The sequence below is a fragment of the Nannospalax galili genome, unplaced genomic scaffold (genome assembly GCF_000622305.1).
Source record: "Nannospalax galili isolate Female #2095 unplaced genomic scaffold, S.galili_v1.0 scaffold45, whole genome shotgun sequence".
NCBI lineage: Eukaryota > Metazoa > Chordata > Mammalia > Rodentia > Spalacidae > Nannospalax > Nannospalax galili.
In genome coordinates, this window is record NW_008355775.1 from 6,141,112 (window position 1) to 6,161,802 (window position 20,691).

The 20,691-nt window shown below is 39.1% G+C and overlaps 1 protein-coding gene across 2 annotated transcripts in view; it reads left to right on the forward strand.

Annotated features, from left to right (window-relative positions):
• The window catches only part of Homer1 (homer scaffold protein 1), a 139,375-nt gene that overhangs the window by 59,632 nt on the left and 59,052 nt on the right, over positions 1-20,691 (forward strand). For both annotated transcript variants that reach the window (XM_008853331.3, XM_008853332.3), the window contains exons 2-3: positions 10,871-11,027; positions 17,397-17,528. In XM_008853331.3, coding sequence (XP_008851553.1) covers positions 10,871-11,027; positions 17,397-17,528 — 289 coding nt within the window. The remainder of the gene's footprint in view (positions 1-10,870; positions 11,028-17,396; positions 17,529-20,691) is intronic.

The following is a 20,691-nucleotide window of genomic DNA, read 5'->3' on the forward strand; positions in this document are numbered from 1 at the left end:
TCTTTGGAACAAGGATTTTATTGAGCAATCACAATATTGGCAAAAGTATAGATTTCAATAGTAGGTTTTTTTTTAACTATTTTTAATCATGTGTATATGTATGTGTGTGTATGTGCACATTAGTACATGAATCCCTTGGGGGCCAAGGGTAGCAGAACCCCCAAATCTGGAATTATAGGTGGTGGTCCGCCACCTGATATGGATGCTGGAAATTGAACTCAGGTCCTCTGCAAGAGCAATACATGCTCTTAACTGCTAAGCCGACTCTCCAGCCCTTTAGTAGTAGTTTTAACAGCATTTTCATTGATTTTTTTTTTATTAAAGCATTAAAATGACATGTTAACTTTATTTTTTTCACTAGATCTAGAACTTCTGCATGTTCTGGAAAGAGCCTTTCATTTTCCTTTATTTTTAAAATCCTCATTTCTTTATTATATGGATGCTTGAGAGCTAGATAGACTTCTTTATATTAACTCTAGTAGTTTGAATAAGCCTCATTTTAACAACAAAATTCTGATTTTTACTTTTTTCCCCTTAGTTAATTTATACTTAACATTCTTCAAACTTCCCACATCTGTGTTTAAGATTGGAATCTATCACTGTATATAATACTTACATGGAATTATAGCCCAATATGTAGAGTTTTAGAATTATTTTCACACTAGGTTCCTTAAATAATTTAATTAACCACCAGAAAAATACTCCTGTAAGCTTTTCTTGTATTAATACAGTATTTTGAACTACTTACTGTTGTGTTAAAAGATATATAAGAAACTACCAAGTGGATTAAAATTGTGTATATCTGAGTGTGTGTGTGTGTGTGTGTGTGTGTGTGTGTTTTCTAAGCTAATTTAAAGCATTCCATGGTTAGATTATTTGCTATTTAATTTGAATTTGAAGTTAATGGTAAGTTTCTTAGAAGGATTACTTTGAGTGTTCTTAATGAGGATCTTTTTAAGAAATAATACTGTAGTCATTAAATAAGGCCTTGATTTTGTAGTGTGTATTTTTTTTCTTTTTTTTTAAATTTTATTATTTTTATTTTATGTGTATGAGTATATTGCCTGCATGGGTATCAGTGTACCTGTGTCATGCAATGTTCAAGGAGGTCAAAAGAAGGTGTTATATTCCCCTGGACCTGGAGTTATGGACGGTCATTAGCCATCATGTGGATATTGGGAATCAAACCTGGGTCCTCAGTAAGAGCAGCCAGTGCTCCCAACAGCTGACCCATCTCTCCAGCTCCTCTCTATATTTTCTAGTGTTAGTCAAATTCACTGCTGGGAGGTGCACCTGGCATCCAATCCCCTCCTCCCATGGTCCTTGCTACAACTTGAGAAAAGAATTCTTCAAACCCCGTTTGAAGAATCTTAACGAGTTTATTGGACTTGCTAACTGAGCTTGGGGTGGTGTGGGTTTACTTACAGAAGAGTCCAACCCCTGCCCCCAATTCAAGGCTGTGTTCGAAAGTCCACATCCAAACAAAAATCCGGTGGTTCCAGACAGCCTCACAAAATGGCAAGAGACCGGCCTAGTGGTTTTCCCAGCTTTTATACCTTTAGCCCGCCCCCCCCTCCCCTGCAAGCAGCTATGGTCACCGATCGGCTGGAAGGGGGAAGAGGAGTGACTCCTTTGCAGAGCGTGGGAAGGAGGTGGGTCCATGGCTCATCATCACAGGGTCAGAGGAACATCCAGGTCACACTCCACCCCTTCCTCTGGTTCTAACAAAACTTTCTGCCCACCTCTTCCTCAAATATCCCTGAGCCTCAGAGGGGGTGGGGTGACCTTTCTCCCATTGTAGTAGGGTGCTGGACTCTTCAAGTCTCTGCATCCTCTGTTTGTCATGGGCTGATGGTTCAATTTAGTGGCATTCCATTTACTAAAAACAAACAGCAAGAAGCAAGAACATGTAAACAGTAACTGCTATAATAGCTTATGGGCATAAACACATGCTTGGATGGTACTTTAGTAGGTGTATCACATCCATCTAACAACACAATTGCAGTGGCTTCACTGGGGCCTATAGCCTCTCCTGCCAGGGGGGGCGTGGCCTGGTCTACAATACCAGATGTATGTTCCATCCCTAGGAGTGGGCACTAGGTCCAATTGAAAATTAGCTGTTTGTACATACTCTAGATGAGCCACTATTGCACCAGCAGGAACATTTTGCTCTGCATCTTGATAGTGCAGCACGCGGGGTCCTTCATTGAACAGGATAATGGGGGACAATTCTCCCCCAGCAACCGGCATAGCACCTTCTGGCACTATGAAAGCCACCCATCCAGTGACATGGAGTTTCCAGCTTAGTCTAAGCTTGTGTCTTCAGCAATAGCATCTTACTGTCCACTTCAGGTGTACAACCAACATTATTGGCAATTGCCTTTATAGTTTTGAGGACTTCTGGGGGTCCCTTTGGCCAACTGCTCATAGGGAGGCAACCTACCCCTGGTACTGGCTTCTGGAAGGGCCTTTTTCCACCCCCATAGGGTTCCTTCTGGGCTTAAGGCTTTCATCTGCTCCTTTAGCATCCCATTTTTTCTTTCAATTAACCCTGCTCCTGTAGGATTGTATGGAAGGTGGAAATACCATTGAACCTGATTATCCTCAGCCGAAGCTTGCACATCTGTACCAGTGAAATGAGTGCCTCTGTCGCTATCAATTCACCTCGGGCACCCATACATGACACTGAGTTCAGTAAGCCCCTTAACCTGTGTAAGGTCTGTGGCAGTGTCCACACACGTGAGAGCATATTTACACCCCTCACTGACTGGCAGGGTCCCTATATAATCTACTTGCCAGTCTCACAGGGGAAGCTCCTTTGTGCACGTGTCCCATCATGGCGTCCATCCTCCAGGGCCATAACTGGGAACACGCCTCATAGGCCTGGACAGCCTGTTGGATGTCAGCATATTTTATGCTGGTGGCTTTGGCTATTCTCCACCCTGTATCTGCTCCTCTGTAGCCAGACTTGATATGACTCCAGTGAGCTGCTTCTAGGAGAACCTGAGGGCAGATAGTCCTCACCTTGGTAAGGGCATCAGCTTCCTGATTCCTGGGGTGACTCACCAGGCGGTGGGTAGCCACCTGGTAAACTACCAGGGGCACTAGCTCCTACTGCATTTTATTATATATGTCCTTCTGCATTTGTTGTCCCCATAGTGGCCGTCCCATCACCTGCCAGTTTTCTTTCTCCCACTGTGCCATCCATAAGGTTAAGCCCTTGAACACGGCCCAACTGTCAGTACAAATTGTAACTGGCCAAGGCTCCCTCATTACTATCCATACAGCTCTTAATTCAGCCCACTGACTGCTTTCTCCTCCCCTCTCTAACCATATAGTGTCAGTGTTCATCCGTATTGCCACTGCTACTCATTCTTGTCTGGCACCCCTACTAGTGCCATCAGTATACCAGGCATCAGCCAGAATTGGGGGAGCCCCTTCTAGCACTCAGGTCTTGCTGAAGGGTCAACTGTAGGAGGTGGAGGGAGAGACTCTGTGCCTTGAAATGACACAGGTCCTAGTACTGCCTGCATGGCATTGGTGATCGGGCTTGCTGACACCATCCCTCGCTTTTGAAAATATGCATGTCATCTTTGTGTTTGGTTTCGGGCCATCCCTGACAGGGGCTTGGCTAAGAGCCCCTCCACCCATCCTTTTATGGGATATGTGGTTTTACAAGTAATGGGGGTGGGGCCTGTAATGGATTCCAACTGTTGCAATGGTTTGTACACAGCCAGCAGTTGTTGTTTTAGAGCTGTGTACCAGGACTCCGTCCCTTTCCATGATTGGGACCAGAACCCAATTGGGACTGTCCAGGTTGTTACTACAACTCCACCCATAACCCTCAGGGCTCCTGGTGACTTCCAAGAGGAAGGGACACTGAGGTATTGGGGCACACAGCTGCTTAGCTTGCCCAACCAGTACCTTGGCCTGCTCACAAGCCTCTTAGGCCTTTACATCCCAATCCCATGTAGCACCTCTCTTAGATTATATAGGGGACAGGTGACCTTAGCAAGGTGAAGTATAAAAATTCACCAATACCCTAGAAGTCCCCAAAACACCTGTAACTGCTTAGCATTTATTGGTACGGGTTGTTGTAAGATATTTTCAACCGCTGCAATGGGTATCATGCGAGTTCTGCCTGACCATAAAACTTCCAAGAATATTACTGCTGTACTGGGCCCTTGTACATTCTGTGGGTTGATTTCCCATCCTCGCTCCTTCAGGTGCACTTTCATGTTCCCCAAATGAGCTTCCAAATCTATAAGGCACTCAGAAGTTAGCATTATGTCATATCTATAGTGGAACCTCCTTACAGAGGAGGGCAGGGTAACAGGGCCAGATCCTGGGCCACTATCCCATGACAAACCATGGGGTTGTGGAGGTAACCTTGGGGAAGTACTCTGAAAGCCCATTGTTGTCCATTCCACATGAATGCAAATTGATCTTGGGATTCAGCAGCTAGGGGAATACTAAAGAATGCATTAGCAAGGTCCACCGCATGTGTGGAAGGACCCCATTTCCTGCACTAGCTGATAAGTTAGCAGTGCAATGTTGGGCACTTATGCATGAATGGAAGGTACCACCTTATTTAACTCCCAGTAATCTACAGTCATTCTCCAGGAGCCATTTGGCTTCCTGATAGGCCAAATGGGGCTATTGAAAGGGCTCTGGCCTGGGCGGATAACCTCTCTACTCACTCTAGTTCCTGGATGGTTTCAGTAAGTTCATCTTGACCCCCCAGCAGCCGGTACTGTTTGATATTCACCACCCTCTGTGGGGTGGGCAATTTGATTGGCTCCCATCTTGCCCACCCCCAAGTAATCACCTTTACTGTTCACACCCTCAGCCAAAACTCTCACAGTAGTATGTAGGGTGTGACCCAGCAGGGCATCCATCCCTAAAATGTTCTCTCGAAGGGGAGGGATGCATACCTTGTACTCCTGGGGGTGGATAATTGCTCACTCCCAGAATGAGTCTAGTCCACTTGTATGATTTTTTATCCCCATACCCATCCACACTATTCACTGGCCCTGATGGTTTTGGGGGTTGCTGTGAATTAATGTACACACTGCCCCAGTATCCACTAGGGCCCATGTGTTTTGTATATTAGTGGAGGACCAATAAATCCTCAATTCGACATGTGGCCTCCGGTCACCCAGTACGGCCCTCACCTGCAGGCAACCTTGGCCACCCCTTCAAAGCAGTGTGTGTGGGAGGGTCCCATCCAATGAGGCTGCCTTCCTCTGGAGTGGGGGTGGAAGGGGCGCGGGGGGGGCACAGTTGGAGTTACCCGCACCTCCTGGTCCCCAGTTTCTCTTCTGTGGTGAATTGCTGGTCAGGTCTTAAAGCCCTCCCTCCATAGGTTCACCAGCACAGCGTTTGGCTGCCTGTCAATCTTGTCCCTAGCAACTCCTGCTCTGTGCAAATCCATCCACATCTGTGCTATGGAGACATGGAGTGGCCTTTGCTGAGTTCCAGCCATTATCCCTTATGTCTACTCGCTTTAGCACCTTTTGAACCCTGTTTACATGTTGGTCTAAATCATTTAAATCCACTAGAGCCTCACCAGCCTCTTACAGGTCACAGCCGACCATGGGGCTTAGCACTGCCACCAAAGCTCCATACCAGTCTCATGGGCCTTGCTGAATCAGTTTCATAAGGTAACAAATACAGCTTCCCTCATACCCAGTTCCGTCAACAGAGCCTGTCCTTCCTCAGTGGTTTTCTAGTCTCTAGTATTCATGGGAATCTCACAACTGGAGATACCCACGTGTCTCGAATGACTCGTATGAACCAATCCATCATGGACTGGTTTCCCTCCTATTGCCTTAAATTGTGATGTATTCCTCTCAGAGAGGGATGAGTGGTTATGTTGCTTAACTTCTTTGCTTCTGTAGAACTTAAAATGATCCCATCTGCTCCCATGTCCCATAGCCTCACAAGCCAGGTGGCCAAAGGCTCCTTCATAGCTTGTTTAAATGTCTTTCCCAGTTCTAATAGTTCTGGTGCTGAGTATTCTCTGATTACCATGGTCTCCTGCACTGGGCTATTGTTAAGACCTCCATCAGCATGTTGGACCATGGATGTTCCCTTTCTTTGAATTAAAGGTTGGACCCGAGGAGCATCTCCCACTATCTCTAGGTCACTTCCTTCTTCCTCACTACCTGACTCTTCCCAAGGGTTCCAGGTTTTAGGATCCCAGGATGGACCTTTTATTATCATTCTGATCTGGGCTTTTTTTCCCTTTTGACTTCCATCTCCTTTTCTCTCTTAATCTAATTTACTGGCAAGGTCAGAGGCCAGTACCGAAGAGGCCAGCCTCATATCCCTCTCCTGCTCTAATTCCTCTCTAACACCTTCAGTGCTAAGGCCTCCGCTTCAGACAGATTTCTTACTGTCAAAAGCAGCGGCCAAGCAGGCCTCTGCAGCTGCTTGTTGACATTCTGTCCCTGTGTGCTACACCCAGAGCCTACAGAATCTGTTCCAGACCTGCTATTTTCAAGGCATCTCCATACTCACAGCATGCCACCCCATACCATCTACAAGATGGCTGCTACCCCAGGATTTCTCCCATCAACCTCAACTGCTTAGAAGGCCTCAACCCTAGTTACGTATCTCACTGTCCACTGCATTAACCATGCTACTAGCCATCTAGCCTATGGGAATGGTCCACCAGCTTAACATTTCCTCAGCCCACACTCTCCCCTCACCCCACTTTACTTCTGTTGTTGGTCTCTTTCCCCATATCAGGGAAACTCATTGTCAGTTTCGTCATATCTTGTTTGTGATGCCAATTGTTAGTCAAATTCACTGCTGGGAGGTGCAGGTGGCATTCATTCCCCTCCTCCCATGGTCCTTGTGACAACCTGAGAAAAGAATTCTCCAAACCCTGGTTGAAGAATCTTAACAAGTTTATTGGACTGAGGTTGGGGTGCGGGTTTACTTAGCGCCCCTCCCCCCAATTCACGGCTGTGTTCAGAAGTCCACACCCAAACATAAATCCAGTGGTTCCAGACAGCCTCACAAAATGGCTAGAGACCGGCCTAGTGGTTTTCCCAGCTTTTATACCCTTAGCCCCTCCCCTGCAAGCAGCTATGGTCAACCGATTGGCTGGAAGAGGGAAGGGGAGTGACTCCTTTGCAGAGCATGGGAAGGAGGTGGGTCCATGGCTCATTATCACAGGGTCAGAGGAACATCCAGGTCACAGCTAGCAATCATTACTACATAAGTATAATTGTTAACATCAACAGTAATGGTAGACTATCAAGACCAATTTTCAGTGAGATAATATTTTCCTCTAAATATGTGTTTTGATTTTCATAGTGTGGATAGAACTTAGAAGCCTAACATGAAGAAGAGCTCTGAGGTCAAATAATTTTCCACGTGCTGCATTATTCATGGTTAAATGAATTTCTTTATTGCAGAACTTTACTATTCTAATGTGCATTATAAATACTTTAGAATAAGACATAGTGTTTGCAAAACTTATTTTAATGGACTATTTCTCAGACTGTTTCATGAAGCACAGTTTGAAAAAGTTTGATTTAGTAGTATTTTATGAATTATTGTGAAGGAAGTGGTGTGTTGAACTCTTTTTCATAAGAGCCATCTAGTTTATTAGAAAAGGTATCACCTTAATCACTTGCATACTTGGAGCAGTAAATTTGACCTAAAATAGATCTTCTAAAGATAAAAGCCACAAGATTTTGGATATACCTTCTCTACTGCTTATTTCACAGCTTTTCTCTAATGAAATTTATTGACATGTATAATACATATCTTAAACTTCATGGTTATAAAATCTGGTGATTTTCCCCAACTTTTTACTACTCCCAGTTTTCTCTGCTGAGTTCTAAATAAATGTTAATTCTTTGCCCTGAAGTTGTACATGCAAACTCTCAGCATCTACATTTGGTCAAGGTTGAGCTCCTCTTCTCTTCATTTCCTCAGTTTCAAATCTTACTTTCTATTTCCTGTCTTGGCTTACAGTACCCAATATAGAAATCCAGGAAACTCAGATTTGTACTTCATTAGGATCCACATCAGGATTTCTCAACTTTGGCATTGTTGACATTTTGGTCTGTCTAGTTCTTCGTTCTGGAGCACTATCCTGTGGATTATAGATATTTAATAACATCTTGGCTTCCTCCCCTTACACAGCAACAGCAATATTTTTTTTTCACTGCTAGGAACTGAACCCAGGGCTTTATATATCATATGCCTCGTAGGCAAGCACATTGCTGCCTACTTTGTCTTCCTAAAATGCAAAATTATTTCCTCTCTGATTTTAGCCACTTCCAGTGGAGACCCTCATGAACTGGCTTATTTCTTCATTCTAGCATCTTCCTTTAAATGCACGCATACTTACTAAAGTTCTTGCTGCTGTCTCATCCGTTATGCCATGATTTGTTTAAAACTCTCCCTAAGCATCAGTTTCTCTACCAAAGCCCTCAATTATTTTCAGGTAGTGTATCATGATGAAGAGTTTATTTTTAATCTTCCCTCACCAACATGAACTTTTCAAGGGCAGGGATCCTGAGTTACATCCTCAGTCTCTATCCCAGTTCTTGCCATGTAACGTTTTTAATGAAAGTTTGAATTCTTTGCTGTTCTGTCAGAAGTGGTAGCATTCTCATTAGGTCTAGAAATTATTTTCTTTGTATTAGGAACCATTATTTCCCTAGTCTTCATTATCCAGACTTTGATAGATTGGCTTTTGAGCACAGAATCTTGAATTCAGCTTTAAGAAGCCAGCTATCCAGAAGAAGATTGAAGAAAGCTTTATATTTAGTTGATATTAAAATGTCATTTACCTATTAGATAACTAATGAGCAGATCTTATTGAAGGAATTAAATTGTAAGAATTTGTTAAATTGAATGAGTTAATATGTGGACCGTTCTTACTATTTAAAACATTGTGTTTCCATGGAGTATAGATTTGTTGATTGATCATAGAAACCTTGAAGGAAAAATAATCATTTAACTACTAATTTAGATTCTGAAAAAAATGTTAAACTGTGCACTGTAAATTTACTCATCAAATCCAGGTGTGGTGGTGCATGCCTTTAATCCCAGCACTTGGGAGGCAGAGGCAGGCAGATCTTTGTGAGTTCGAAGCCAGCTGGGGCTACAAGGAGACCCTGTCTCAAGAAAAGAAAAAAAAAAAATTTTTTTGGGGCCAACAACATTAAAAAAAGGGAACAGGTATGGTGCATGTCTGTAATCCCAGTACACAGGAGGAGCCTGAATTCCAGGCCTACAGGAGCTGTATAGTAACATGTCTCAAATGAATGAATGAATGTTGTATTATGAGTTTCCAGAAATAAAGCTGGAAAAGAGACAGGTTGCCTACAGGGAAAGCTTCTACCTTTCACACCAGTACTCTAAGTGCAAAAGTGAATAGAGGGAACATGCTGCAAGCCCATGAGGATTAAGCTGAAGAGCCATTTTGCCATGAACCCAGCCTTTGCTGGGTTTTGTTTGTTTGCTTGCTTTTTTGGTTTGTTTTTTTCCTCTTGTCTATACTCCTTTTCTTTAAATTTAATATTTAAAAATACATAAAATTCTTTAAAATGAATTTTTTTATTTAGAGTCACACATTAAGTATTACAAGTTAAAAAGTTAAAATCCCAAGGCAAGCATTGTGGCTTAACCAAATAATCCTAGCATTCACAAGGCTAAGGCAGGAGGATTTATTTTTTAATTTTTAAAATTAAAATTTATTAATTTTTGCAAGTATGAGTATTTTTCCAGCATGTATATAAGTGCACCACATGTGTGCAAACTCGCAGAGACCAGAAGAGGGCATTGGATCCCCTGGAAGTGAAATTAGGAATAGTTGTTAGCCATCATATGGGTGCTGGAAATTGAACCCAGGTCCTCTGTAAGAGTAGCCAGTAGTGCTCTTAGCCACTGGGTTGTCTGTCCAACTCTACCCCCCCCCCATGAGGATCTTGAGTTCAAGGTTAATCTGAGCTACATAGCAGGACCCTCTCAAATAAATGAATAAATAAACAGAGTTAAAATTCTTTTTAGTTATTGAGCTGCTTCAGAAAAGAAAAATATGCAGTGAAGTGAAAGAGACATGGTCTCATTGTGTACGTAACCCAGTTTGCTCTGGAAGTTGCTATTTGGTCCAGGCTCATCTTGAACTTGCAAAATCCCTGTCTCTGCTTCCCAAGTGCTACAATTGTAGCTGTGTAGCACTGCACTCAGTTTATGTGTGTTTCTCTTTATATGTTATTGAAAAATTAACATCGAACACATGACCAACTATAGTATGATTTACACCTGAATCAAGCGTATTGAACACATATTTTTATTCATAACACACATTAACGCACCTAGGAGTGTATAGCACTTAGGAACACTTTAGCACTATGCAGAGTTGGGGCAGGGATTTTAAACAGTTAAAACATAAAACAGAAGTTGCAAAAATCATGGTGTCAAACCACTAAAAAGACAACTGCTTGTTTAATATGAGTGCTGAAATAAGATGGCAGAATAATATCTTGTTCATCTTAGGTGGAAAGGTGTATGTTGTGTGAAAGATTTTTCTGCTGCTCTGTAGATATCAGCAAAAACTTAAGTGCCTCAATGTTAATTTGACAGTTAATGATACATTTTAGCAAGTAGCTGAATTCATGTATACAAAATCTCTGAATAGCAAGAATCTGCTATCATTGTTTTAAAGAGTATATAATTGAACACATTATTCATCTGGAAAGACAGTTTCTCTTGTTTGGGGATATATGGAAGTTTCTGGTTACACATTCACCTTTATTGTTTTTATGCTCTTCTGTCTGATGAAGTAAAACTGTTTGTTTTCTTTTTTTTTTTTCTTTTTCTTTTTCTTTTCTGCCCACAGAGAACAACCTATCTTCAGCACTCGAGCTCATGTCTTCCAGATTGACCCAAACACAAAGAAGAACTGGGTACCCACCAGCAAGCATGCAGTTACTGTGTCTTATTTTTATGACAGCACAAGAAATGTGTATAGGATAATCAGTTTAGATGGCTCAAAGGTAAGATAAAGTTATTTTAAGTGATCTTATTGTCTTGCTTTGTACAATACAGTATTTTAGTTTTCAAATTTTTCTCTGCGTTAAGCTAAAATATCTCTTGAATTTTGAGGTTTAACTTTAAGAAACAGAAAATAATAATTCTTAGAATGGTAACATTTCTTGTCTACCAAATTACTTGGATAAGCCCCCTTATTATATTGAGTTATATGAGAAAAATATTCTGTAAATTTTGGGTTATTTAGTTTATTTACTAAATATTCTTTGCATCTCTGGTATGTATCAATGTTAAGTGATAAGAATATACTGGTGAGCAAAGTGAACTTCCATATTTTTCATTATTATAGCAGAATGCCTGATGTTGGCTACTTATGTAGAGATTTGTTCAACTTGGTTTTAAAGGCTGTAAGTCCGAAGGGCAAATCCCAGGCTTGGTGAGGGCTGCCCCTTGGCTGCAGCACTGCTTGATTTAGGTAGAAATGCCAGTAACTTGTGAGCAAGCAAGTGATTACATCTTGAGCCAGGACAAAGGAGAATAGGGTTGGACTTGCTCCTTTTATAACAACCCCTTCAGGAATACTGACATTCTTGAAAATTATCGTCCTAGAGCACGTTCCCAGTGACCTAATGTTCTACCTGTAAGTCCCACACTTGTTCTACAGTACCTCCTTCCAGTCACAAGATCCTTTGGGGGAGCACAGTTAAACCTAACATAACCTGACCTAATATAACATAAAGCCTAACCATATCAGCTTCTATAGACTAGTAGGCAGTTCAGTTCAGAATCCCTAAATCATAAACTCTGCCAATGTCAAAACTAAAACTGGTAGAGAAACATAAAACAGAAACCCTGAAGTTTGTTTTTAGGTAGATGCTATAACATTTAAGAGCAAGAATTCAGCCCTCATCTCTGCAAGTTACTGTTTTGATTTTGAACAAATACTTCTCAGAACATCTTTGCTCGCTCATCTCTGTGTTGGTAGTTGTAAAGATTAAGTAAATTAAAATCAGCAGAATACACTTAGTTCCTGGTGGATAACATGCAGTTCAAAAGAGAGAAAAATCTGTTTTATCATCAGCGAATTTTGTATAACAGACTTAAAGAAATTGTAAGCATCAGGTTCTGCAGATTCCATTCTTCAAGCTTTCTTGAAGCTGTGAGGCCTTTATAATCCCTGCAGATTTGGTCAGTTCAATGTAGAAGAGCACAGACTCTGGAGCCAAACCGTCTCATTGGCATATGCTTATTCAAATTTGCCAGATATGTGACCTCAAGCGAAGTATTAGCCTCTGTGCACCTCTCTTTTCTCACTTGTAAAAGGTTCTAATAATATAATAATATATTATTATACCATAGTATTGCCGTTAAGAGTAAATACATTTGTGTCTTTTAAGTTTTATTTAATTATTTTTATTTTATGTGTATGAGTGTATTGCCTGAATGTATGTAAGTGCACCCATGTCATGCAATGCCATGGAGGTCAGAAGAGGATTCCCTTGAAACTGGAGTTAAGGACGGTTCTTAGCTGCCATGTGGGTGCTGGGAATCAAACCTGGGTCTTCTGCAAGAATAGTTGGCGCTCTTAGCCACTGAGCCATCTCTCTAGCCCAACATTTGTGTTTTTGCTTGTTTTGTTTATTTGTTTTTTTGGTCTTTTGAGACAGGGTAGCCTGCCTCTGCCTCTCTAGTCTTGGGATTAAAAGTATGCACCACCACATCCAGCAGAGTAAATACATTTAAAAATGCATAGTTAGGTGGAAAGATGACTCCGAGGGTGAAGGCACTTGCCACAAAGTCTGACAACCTGAGTTAGATCTATCCTTGGGACCGACATCATAGGAGAGAACTGCAGGTTATCCTCTGACCGCCACACACAGAGTGTGGCAGTATGCACATGGTGTAGGCGCTCACACGCGCGCGCGCGCACACACACACACACACACACACACACACACACACACTGATTTAGTTTTTTTTTTTTAACTTTTACAAAAACTTTATTTAGAATTTCATACATGCATATAAGGTGTTTTGATCAAATCCATGCCCACTCCCTCCCTTCCAACACCTCCCATATCTCCCATCACCTTTTTCTTTTTCTTTTTTTTTTTCTTCTTTATTTATTTTTATGGGGCTTTTGGGTACTCTAACATTCCCCCCTCTGAAGAGGTAACCCTAAAATCTTACTAAATTAGTGGGTTTTTTTTAAAGTAACAACAGAGCCAGAAGTGGTAGTACATGCCTTTAATCTCACAATTGGGAGGTGGATGTAGCAGATCTCTATAAGATGAAGGCCAGCTTGGTCTACATAGAAAGTACTAAGTCAGCTGGGGCTACTCGGTCTCTAAAAAAACTAACAAGAGAAAAAGCACAGTGTCTATTGGAAATCAGTCTATAAACACCATTATTGTTTATTTTTAAAATTTTATTTATTTTTATTTTATGTGTATGAGTGTATTGCCTGCATGTGCACCCGTGTCATACAATGCCTGCAGAGGTCAGAAGAAGGTGTAGGATTCCCCGGAACTGGAATTACAAACAGTTGTTAGCCACCATGTGGGTGCTGGGAATGGAACCCAGGTCCTCTGTAAGAACAGTCAGTACTCTTAACTGCTGAGCCATCTCTCCAGCCCCCTGTTATTATTATTAGTATTACTAGGCTAATAATTTTACATATGGCCTAGTGTGATTTGGGAAATAAAAAGTCATTTAATTTAGTGCCAAACTTGTAATCTGATTTTTCAGTGTGCTCATTTCTTATCTTTTTAACTAGCTTATAGGGAGGGAATGCTGGTAGCATGCCAAAGCCTTGGGTTCAGTGTCCAGCACCACCCAAAACAACAACAAAAACCAGCAGGCAGTGCTGAGGGGCTGGTAGATTTCTTTCAGGAGCAGACCTTGAAAGTTGAAGCCTTAACTAGATTATAGGGCCTTAGGGGCTGTACTTTGTGCCTAGTACATATGTGACTAGCCTGAGTTTGCCCAGATAATCTTTTCACTTTTACTTGAATGATTTAAAGACTTGAGATAATGATAGTTTCTGTGAAGTGTTATTTAATGAAAAGTAATTTTTCATAACTGGTTTGGTGAAATATCTCAGGCTTTTATTTTCCCTGACTTCAATTTCAGTTTCTGTAATCTGTTTTGTCTCTTGACTCAAACTACAAATATAGTGTAGTTTTATTCGATAATGTTATAGTTTTATTAGATATTGTTGAGTGTTAAATAAAAACAAAGGTCAAATAAAGTAATCCATGTCGAAGAAAAGGAACTGCATAGAAATGATTAATAGATTTTAGTTTGTCCAAAATTTTTTCCTTCCTATCCCCATCTCTATCTCTGTATTTCATTACTGAGTTTAAACAAACAAACAAACAAACAAACAAAACACGCACACACACACACACACACACACATACACACACACACAAAAAAAAACCCCATAGAACTCTTAAGTAGAAAATGTTTGTTCTTTCTTTGCACTTGAACTGTGCATGTGGTTTATTTCAGCATTTTCTGATTGTGTTGCAGAGGCATGGCCTAGCTAGAATTAAAGCTCTACACGATCTTGCTCTACACGATCTTTAATGATACCATTTTTACCTCTTTCCCTAAAAAGACAAGAGCTCTAAGCTTGAGAATCAGGATTGATTGATTGATTGATTGATTGATTGATTGATTGATTGATTGAGACAAGGTCTCCCTGTAGCCCCAGCTGGCCTGGAGCTCACTATGTAGACCAGGCTGCCCTCAATCTCATGGAGATCCGCCTGCCTCTACCTCCTGAGTGCTGGGATTAAAGGCATGTGCCACCACACCCAACCTGAGAATCATTTATTTTAAAGCACTAAAAATTTTCTTTTAAAAAAGTCATAGTGTTCTAGTCAAAGAATCTAAGAAATTTAAGTATGAAACAATCTATTTAAAGGTTTTTCTTCAATGATTAAAGGACAAATAATAGAGATAAGGAAAGGCTCAGGATGAAGATTAAAATAGGTCTTTAAAAAATATTTTATTTTTATTTTTTATTTGTATGAGTGTATTGCCTGCATGTGTGTAAATGCACCCGTGTTGTGCAATGCCTGCAGAGATCAGAAGGCGGCATCGGATTCCCCTGGAACTGTAGTTACAGATGGTTGTTAGCCACCATGTGGGTGCTGGGAATCGAACCTGGGTCCTTTGCAGGAACAGTCAGTGCTCTTAACTGCTAGCCATCTCTCCACCCCCTAAAATGGACCTTTTTAAAAAAACTACAAAGAAGTTAATTTGAAATAGTTGAAATGTGTGCCAGGAACCAACAGCACATTAGTCATTTTTTCTAGTTGTTTATGAAATGTGTTGTCATTTTGTCTTTTATAGTTACTGGGACCACATACCAAAATGCCTGCTCTGCCTTAAAAACACTTAGGTCCCTCCACAAATGTTCCTCAGAGAACATCAAAAGTGACCACCAAATCTGAAGCCATGCTTCCAGTCTTTATTTGTTCACTTTCTCTCACATCCTGTTGCAGCTTCACAGCTCATAGCCTGCTCTGAAATCCCATTGTTAGCTATTTCTTTTCTTCATCCTGACTGCCTTACATAATGAAATCTGAAATTGCATTGCTTGTCTTACTGTTGCATCTCAAATTTCTATACTTGTACTTGGCAGCTGTAAGTGCTCAAAAATTGATGATGAAATCAATGATTCTTTATTTATTTTTCCTGTTTAGTGTTTCAACTTGTTTAGTCTTTGATGACTGCCCTACTAATTAAAGTAACTTAGCCACATTTTACATACCTTAAAATGGTGTGTTGGTGGAAGCTGTTTTTAAAAAAAAAGGGTGAGGAAGCTTTATAAGTATGAAGATATAAATTCTGTACAAAGAGAAAAGCTCTCAAATTGCAATAGATAACATCTGTTTCCTGTGAGAGAGGAGGGCGTCAGTTCCTGTTATAGTCTTCTTAATAGGACGAGTGTCCATGTATTCCTTGTTAAAACTTCATCAGTACCTGCATAACTCATATTTTACAGTTATGTTGTTATTTGCATGGTAAACAAATTTAAATTTGTTCTAAAAATACTTGGTTTTCATTCCACATTTACTAATTTGATAGATGGCTGCTTCCGGATTTGGTAACGTGTATGTTTTTGTTATTGTTGGAATTATATTTCTTGATTTTGGAGGGCTTTACCCAACTAAAAATGATTCTTTCCTTTTCTGACACTGGCAGAGAACATGAATTAATATGTTATAGTAGTTGAAATTTATTATCATCACCATAGTTAATCTTTTAACATGCTAAAATGCTTTTTCTCCCAAGAAATTAATGTGTAAAATAGAAATGGTATTACTATCAGTCTATACCATTTTATGAGAAAGTGCTTACTGAAGGGTTTGTTTTTTTTCTTGAGTAGGGAAAGAACTGCTCAGCTATTGAAAGTCTTTGTATCAATATATTTCAGGTAAACCAAATTTAAGAAAATTTTAATGACGTATTTTAGAATGTCAAAATAATTTTTATAGATACATTTATTTTTGAAAGACTGTTATGATTAAAGTTTATTTGCTTCCAGAGAGTAGCATCCAAAATTAATAAATATTAATCCTAAACATTCAAAGGGATGAAACTGACCATACTCAAAACTATTTGAAGACTAAGGATATAGCTCAGTTGTAGAGACTTGCTTAGTATATGCAAAGCCCTGGATTTTTTTATTTCTAGCACTGAAAAAGATAAAAAAGGAACAATAGTTCTATAACCAAGGTTAAAAAAAAAATACTGATGTTTCTCTATTTTCAACTTAATTTTTTAAAAACTGGCAGTTTTACAAGGTTCATCTCTTAGGACTGAGGAACAAGTTCATCAGTAAAGTGCTTGCTTGTGTAAAGATGGACCTGAGTTGAATCTCTAGCACCTATGTAAAAAGCTGGATGTGGTGGCACACTTTTATAATCTCAGTGCTGGGGGGGTGGGGAGGCGGTGGAGACAGGCAGATCCCTGGGGCTTGCTAGCCAGCCAGCCTAACCAAATCAGCAAGTCCCATGTCCCAGTGAGCGACTATCTCAAAACCTGAGTTGGAAAACTCCTGAGGAGCAACATCTGAGGTTGACTTCTGGTCCTGAAACAGACACACATGTGTATAAGGAACACACACACACACCCATACACATGCACACATACAAAAAAAAAAACCTTTGAAATTTTTTGGATTATAAAATATATATCTATAGTTCTACTAGTTACATGTTTCAACGTTGCCACTATTGTAACTATCCTTATTTAACTTTGTGGGTTACTGATGGTCCTATTTTTATGTAGCTAAAATACTCTTGCATTTAAATTTACTAATTATTGGATGGTTATTCATTTTTCTTGTATTTTTTCAGGCAATAATAAATAGCACCATCACTCCAAACATGACATTTACTAAAACATCTCAAAAGTTTGGCCAATGGGCTGATAGCCGGGCAAACACTGTTTATGGACTGGGATTCTCCTCTGAGCATCATCTGTCGAAAGTAAGTTAATTCATAAGATCTCGGTAAAAGTCTTCATCTCTAATTCGTGTGTTAAATATATAATAGCAAACAGAGAGTATGAAATTTAGAAATCTTTTTACTATTCTGAGAACAAACTGTAATGACTTTAGGGCAAGAAACAAGATTATTAGATTCTCCTATTGCATAGATAGGAGAATGTATATGACTAAAACAGTCATCACTGGTTGAGAAGGATAAATATAGTTATTTGTGTGATAGTTTAGTACCCTTCAGTTGGAGATGGTCTGTAAGAAAGTCAGACAACAAGGCCTTCCAAATTGTGAAAACTGAAGCTGATAGTAATACCCATTTCAGGAGTTTTTTGTTTGTTTGTTTTGTTTTTTTAGTATGATAGCCAACATATGTAAGCTATTGTGTTTAGAGAAAACTCTAATTTACTTGGGTGTGAAGTCTTTGAATTCTCTGTGGTACAGACAGCCAGTAGTCACCAGGAGGAATTCTTGGATAATACTGACCAAATGAATTACTGTGACCAGAAATGTCAATAAAATGCAGTGTATCACCAGGCTAATCATTGAAAATAAAAGTTTTCTCACCTATAAGAAATCTACTATAAGCCATCTACTGATTGTACCAGGAGCATCTTGAGTTCTTGTGGCTGTTACACTGAAAGAGTATGTAGGGGAGAAAAAGAATACAGGAAAGAGAAACAGTCACAATATACTAAGATGATCAAGAAGATAAACAGATAAACATTACCCCATTTCTCTTTAGATTCTGTGCCACAGAGCTAAGGATATTTGAAACTGTGTTTAACTCTTCTGTTAAAATGATTGCCCTCAGCCACGTGTGGTGTCACATGTCTTTAATCCTAGCACTAGGGAGGCAGACCAAGCTCTGTGAGATCAAGTCCAGCCTGGTCTGCTTAACAAGAAACAGGCCAACTGAGGCTATAGGGAAGACCCTGTTGCAAAAAAAAAAAATTTTTTAAAGCCCTCATTTCAAAGTATTTTACATGAGATTTGTTGTAGACAGGATCTGAGGCTTGAGAATTGAAATTGTTCAAATGCAGGATAGCTGGGCTCTTGAAAATAGATGTGGTTCATATTTATTCTAAAACTCAAACTTACTTATTGTAGAAATCATTCAGATCCTTACATTTTTGTGGGTATTTATTGACTTATAATTGGTAAAATCGTTGAAATGATCCGTTTTGTTCCATTTTAGTTGTAAGCATTCCTTCACATTGATGATTTCAATATAAACTACATTTTAAAGCTCAAATTTTGAGACTTTTAACTGTCGCCATTGTGATTATAAGTCATCGCCTTATAAAGATTCTTGTCATACAAGTATTATCTGATTTGATTTCTCTTATGCAAATCTTGCTATAAATACGTTTCTTGAACTGTGGTAGAGTTATGCGTTTTAAATCAAAATTTCTCATAACAATTCAGGTGAATATCACCCATCCATAAATGATCTCCCTGGAAAGTCATATACTCGTTCTAGCACTTTTGCTATTACTTGGGAACTTTTTAGAACTTTCTTTTGGATTGTCTATAAAAGGAGAAAAATCATAGTTTCTACTTGTTGAATTTCATGACAGTTACAACATAAGAGCTAAATTGTGAATTAATTTGAAATGTCTTTTAGTCTTAAGTAATTTTGACAATAAATTAAATCCTTCATTACATTTTTCAAGTTGTTGTGCAACTAATATAGTAAAGGAGTAGTTAACCAAAAATTTTCAATCATACCCCCCTTTTGCAATAGGGAGGTATCTGGGAATGACTTGATTTTCAAGAGGCTTTTTTTCCTCTTCAATGTTAGAATATACTTTGAACCAATTACTACTGGTTGAGATCACTACTATTTTCGAGGGTCGATTGACTATTAGGAAACAAACCTTAAGTTCTTGGAGCCAAACCTAGTTTTTTACCTGATTTGCTTCCAAAAGCTCAAGATTGGGCTCTGTAGAATGTATTGATCCAGAGATGACAAAATCATAATTTATTTTCTAAGCTACTGTCAAGAATAATTTTGCTTTTCAAACTATAGGCAGTCCATTAAATCACTTAACAAAACAATGAAGTATGCATATATTACCTTGCTTTAGAAAAAAATATGAGTCAGAGCAGTATGAGTTTAAAGAAGGCCGAAGGCAGCTAGCTGTAGACCAGATCTCTGAAAACAAAAGAAGGCAGCATCATTGGAATAAAAGTATGGTCTCCTGAAGTTAATTAATGAGAGCAAAATTCCAACAATACTTGTGTTAGAGCTTTTACTAAGTTGAATTTAGTGTTGTGGAAACTAAAGCCATCATGTTTTTCTTTTGATAAAAGTTAAGGATATAAAACTTAGCAAAAGTGTAACTTTTTATGAGGTTGAGGAGGATTTTAAATATTGAGAATTTTGGGAATGCTTAATTTATGTCCTACTTCAGAATACATAAACAAGTTTATTCTGTTTTTTTTCATTTCATTTGTATCAGTGTGAGTGGAGGCCTTTTAGCTTTGTATTTCTTTCTCTTTTTTGTTTTCTTTTATTTTGTTTCCGTATAAGGAAACATTCTGTTCAGTTAGACAACTGTAGTAATAGAGACTCAGTTCCCTGGCCTGTCTCCCTGTATAGGGACATGGTAAGATGTACAATAAGAAGGAAAAGTTGTGATGTGAACAGGTTTAATTTTGACTCTTCCCCATTTTTCAAGGCAGATCAATGGAAGCCTTTCTTCTAAAAATTTTCTTCTCAAGATGGAGGCTTATGAAAGTTTGAAAAGGAACTATAAGTTTATTATTTTATGACCAACTCCAAACAGGTGTTTTAAGTTTAGTTAGGTCAGTGATAATAGTAAATACTATGATTTGTAATATAAAAAATCAAATGCCTTACATAGTGAGCATTTATATTTTAATAGTTGAAAGCATTTTCTTAGTATTTTGATTCATAAGTAGATAATTCAGTGATTCAATTTTCTTGGTAATTTAAAAATATCAGTATGTCTGTCTTTATTGATTCTATTCACCTTGGTCTTAACAAAGTATTTCTGAATAACTAAAGAGGTATATAGATAAACTAACTTATACCAAATTCTAACATCTTAATAAGGTATTGTTTCTGAATGAGATTTATCACAGTGCTTGATGTACACTGTTTAGAGTTGAGGCTTTTTTTTTTT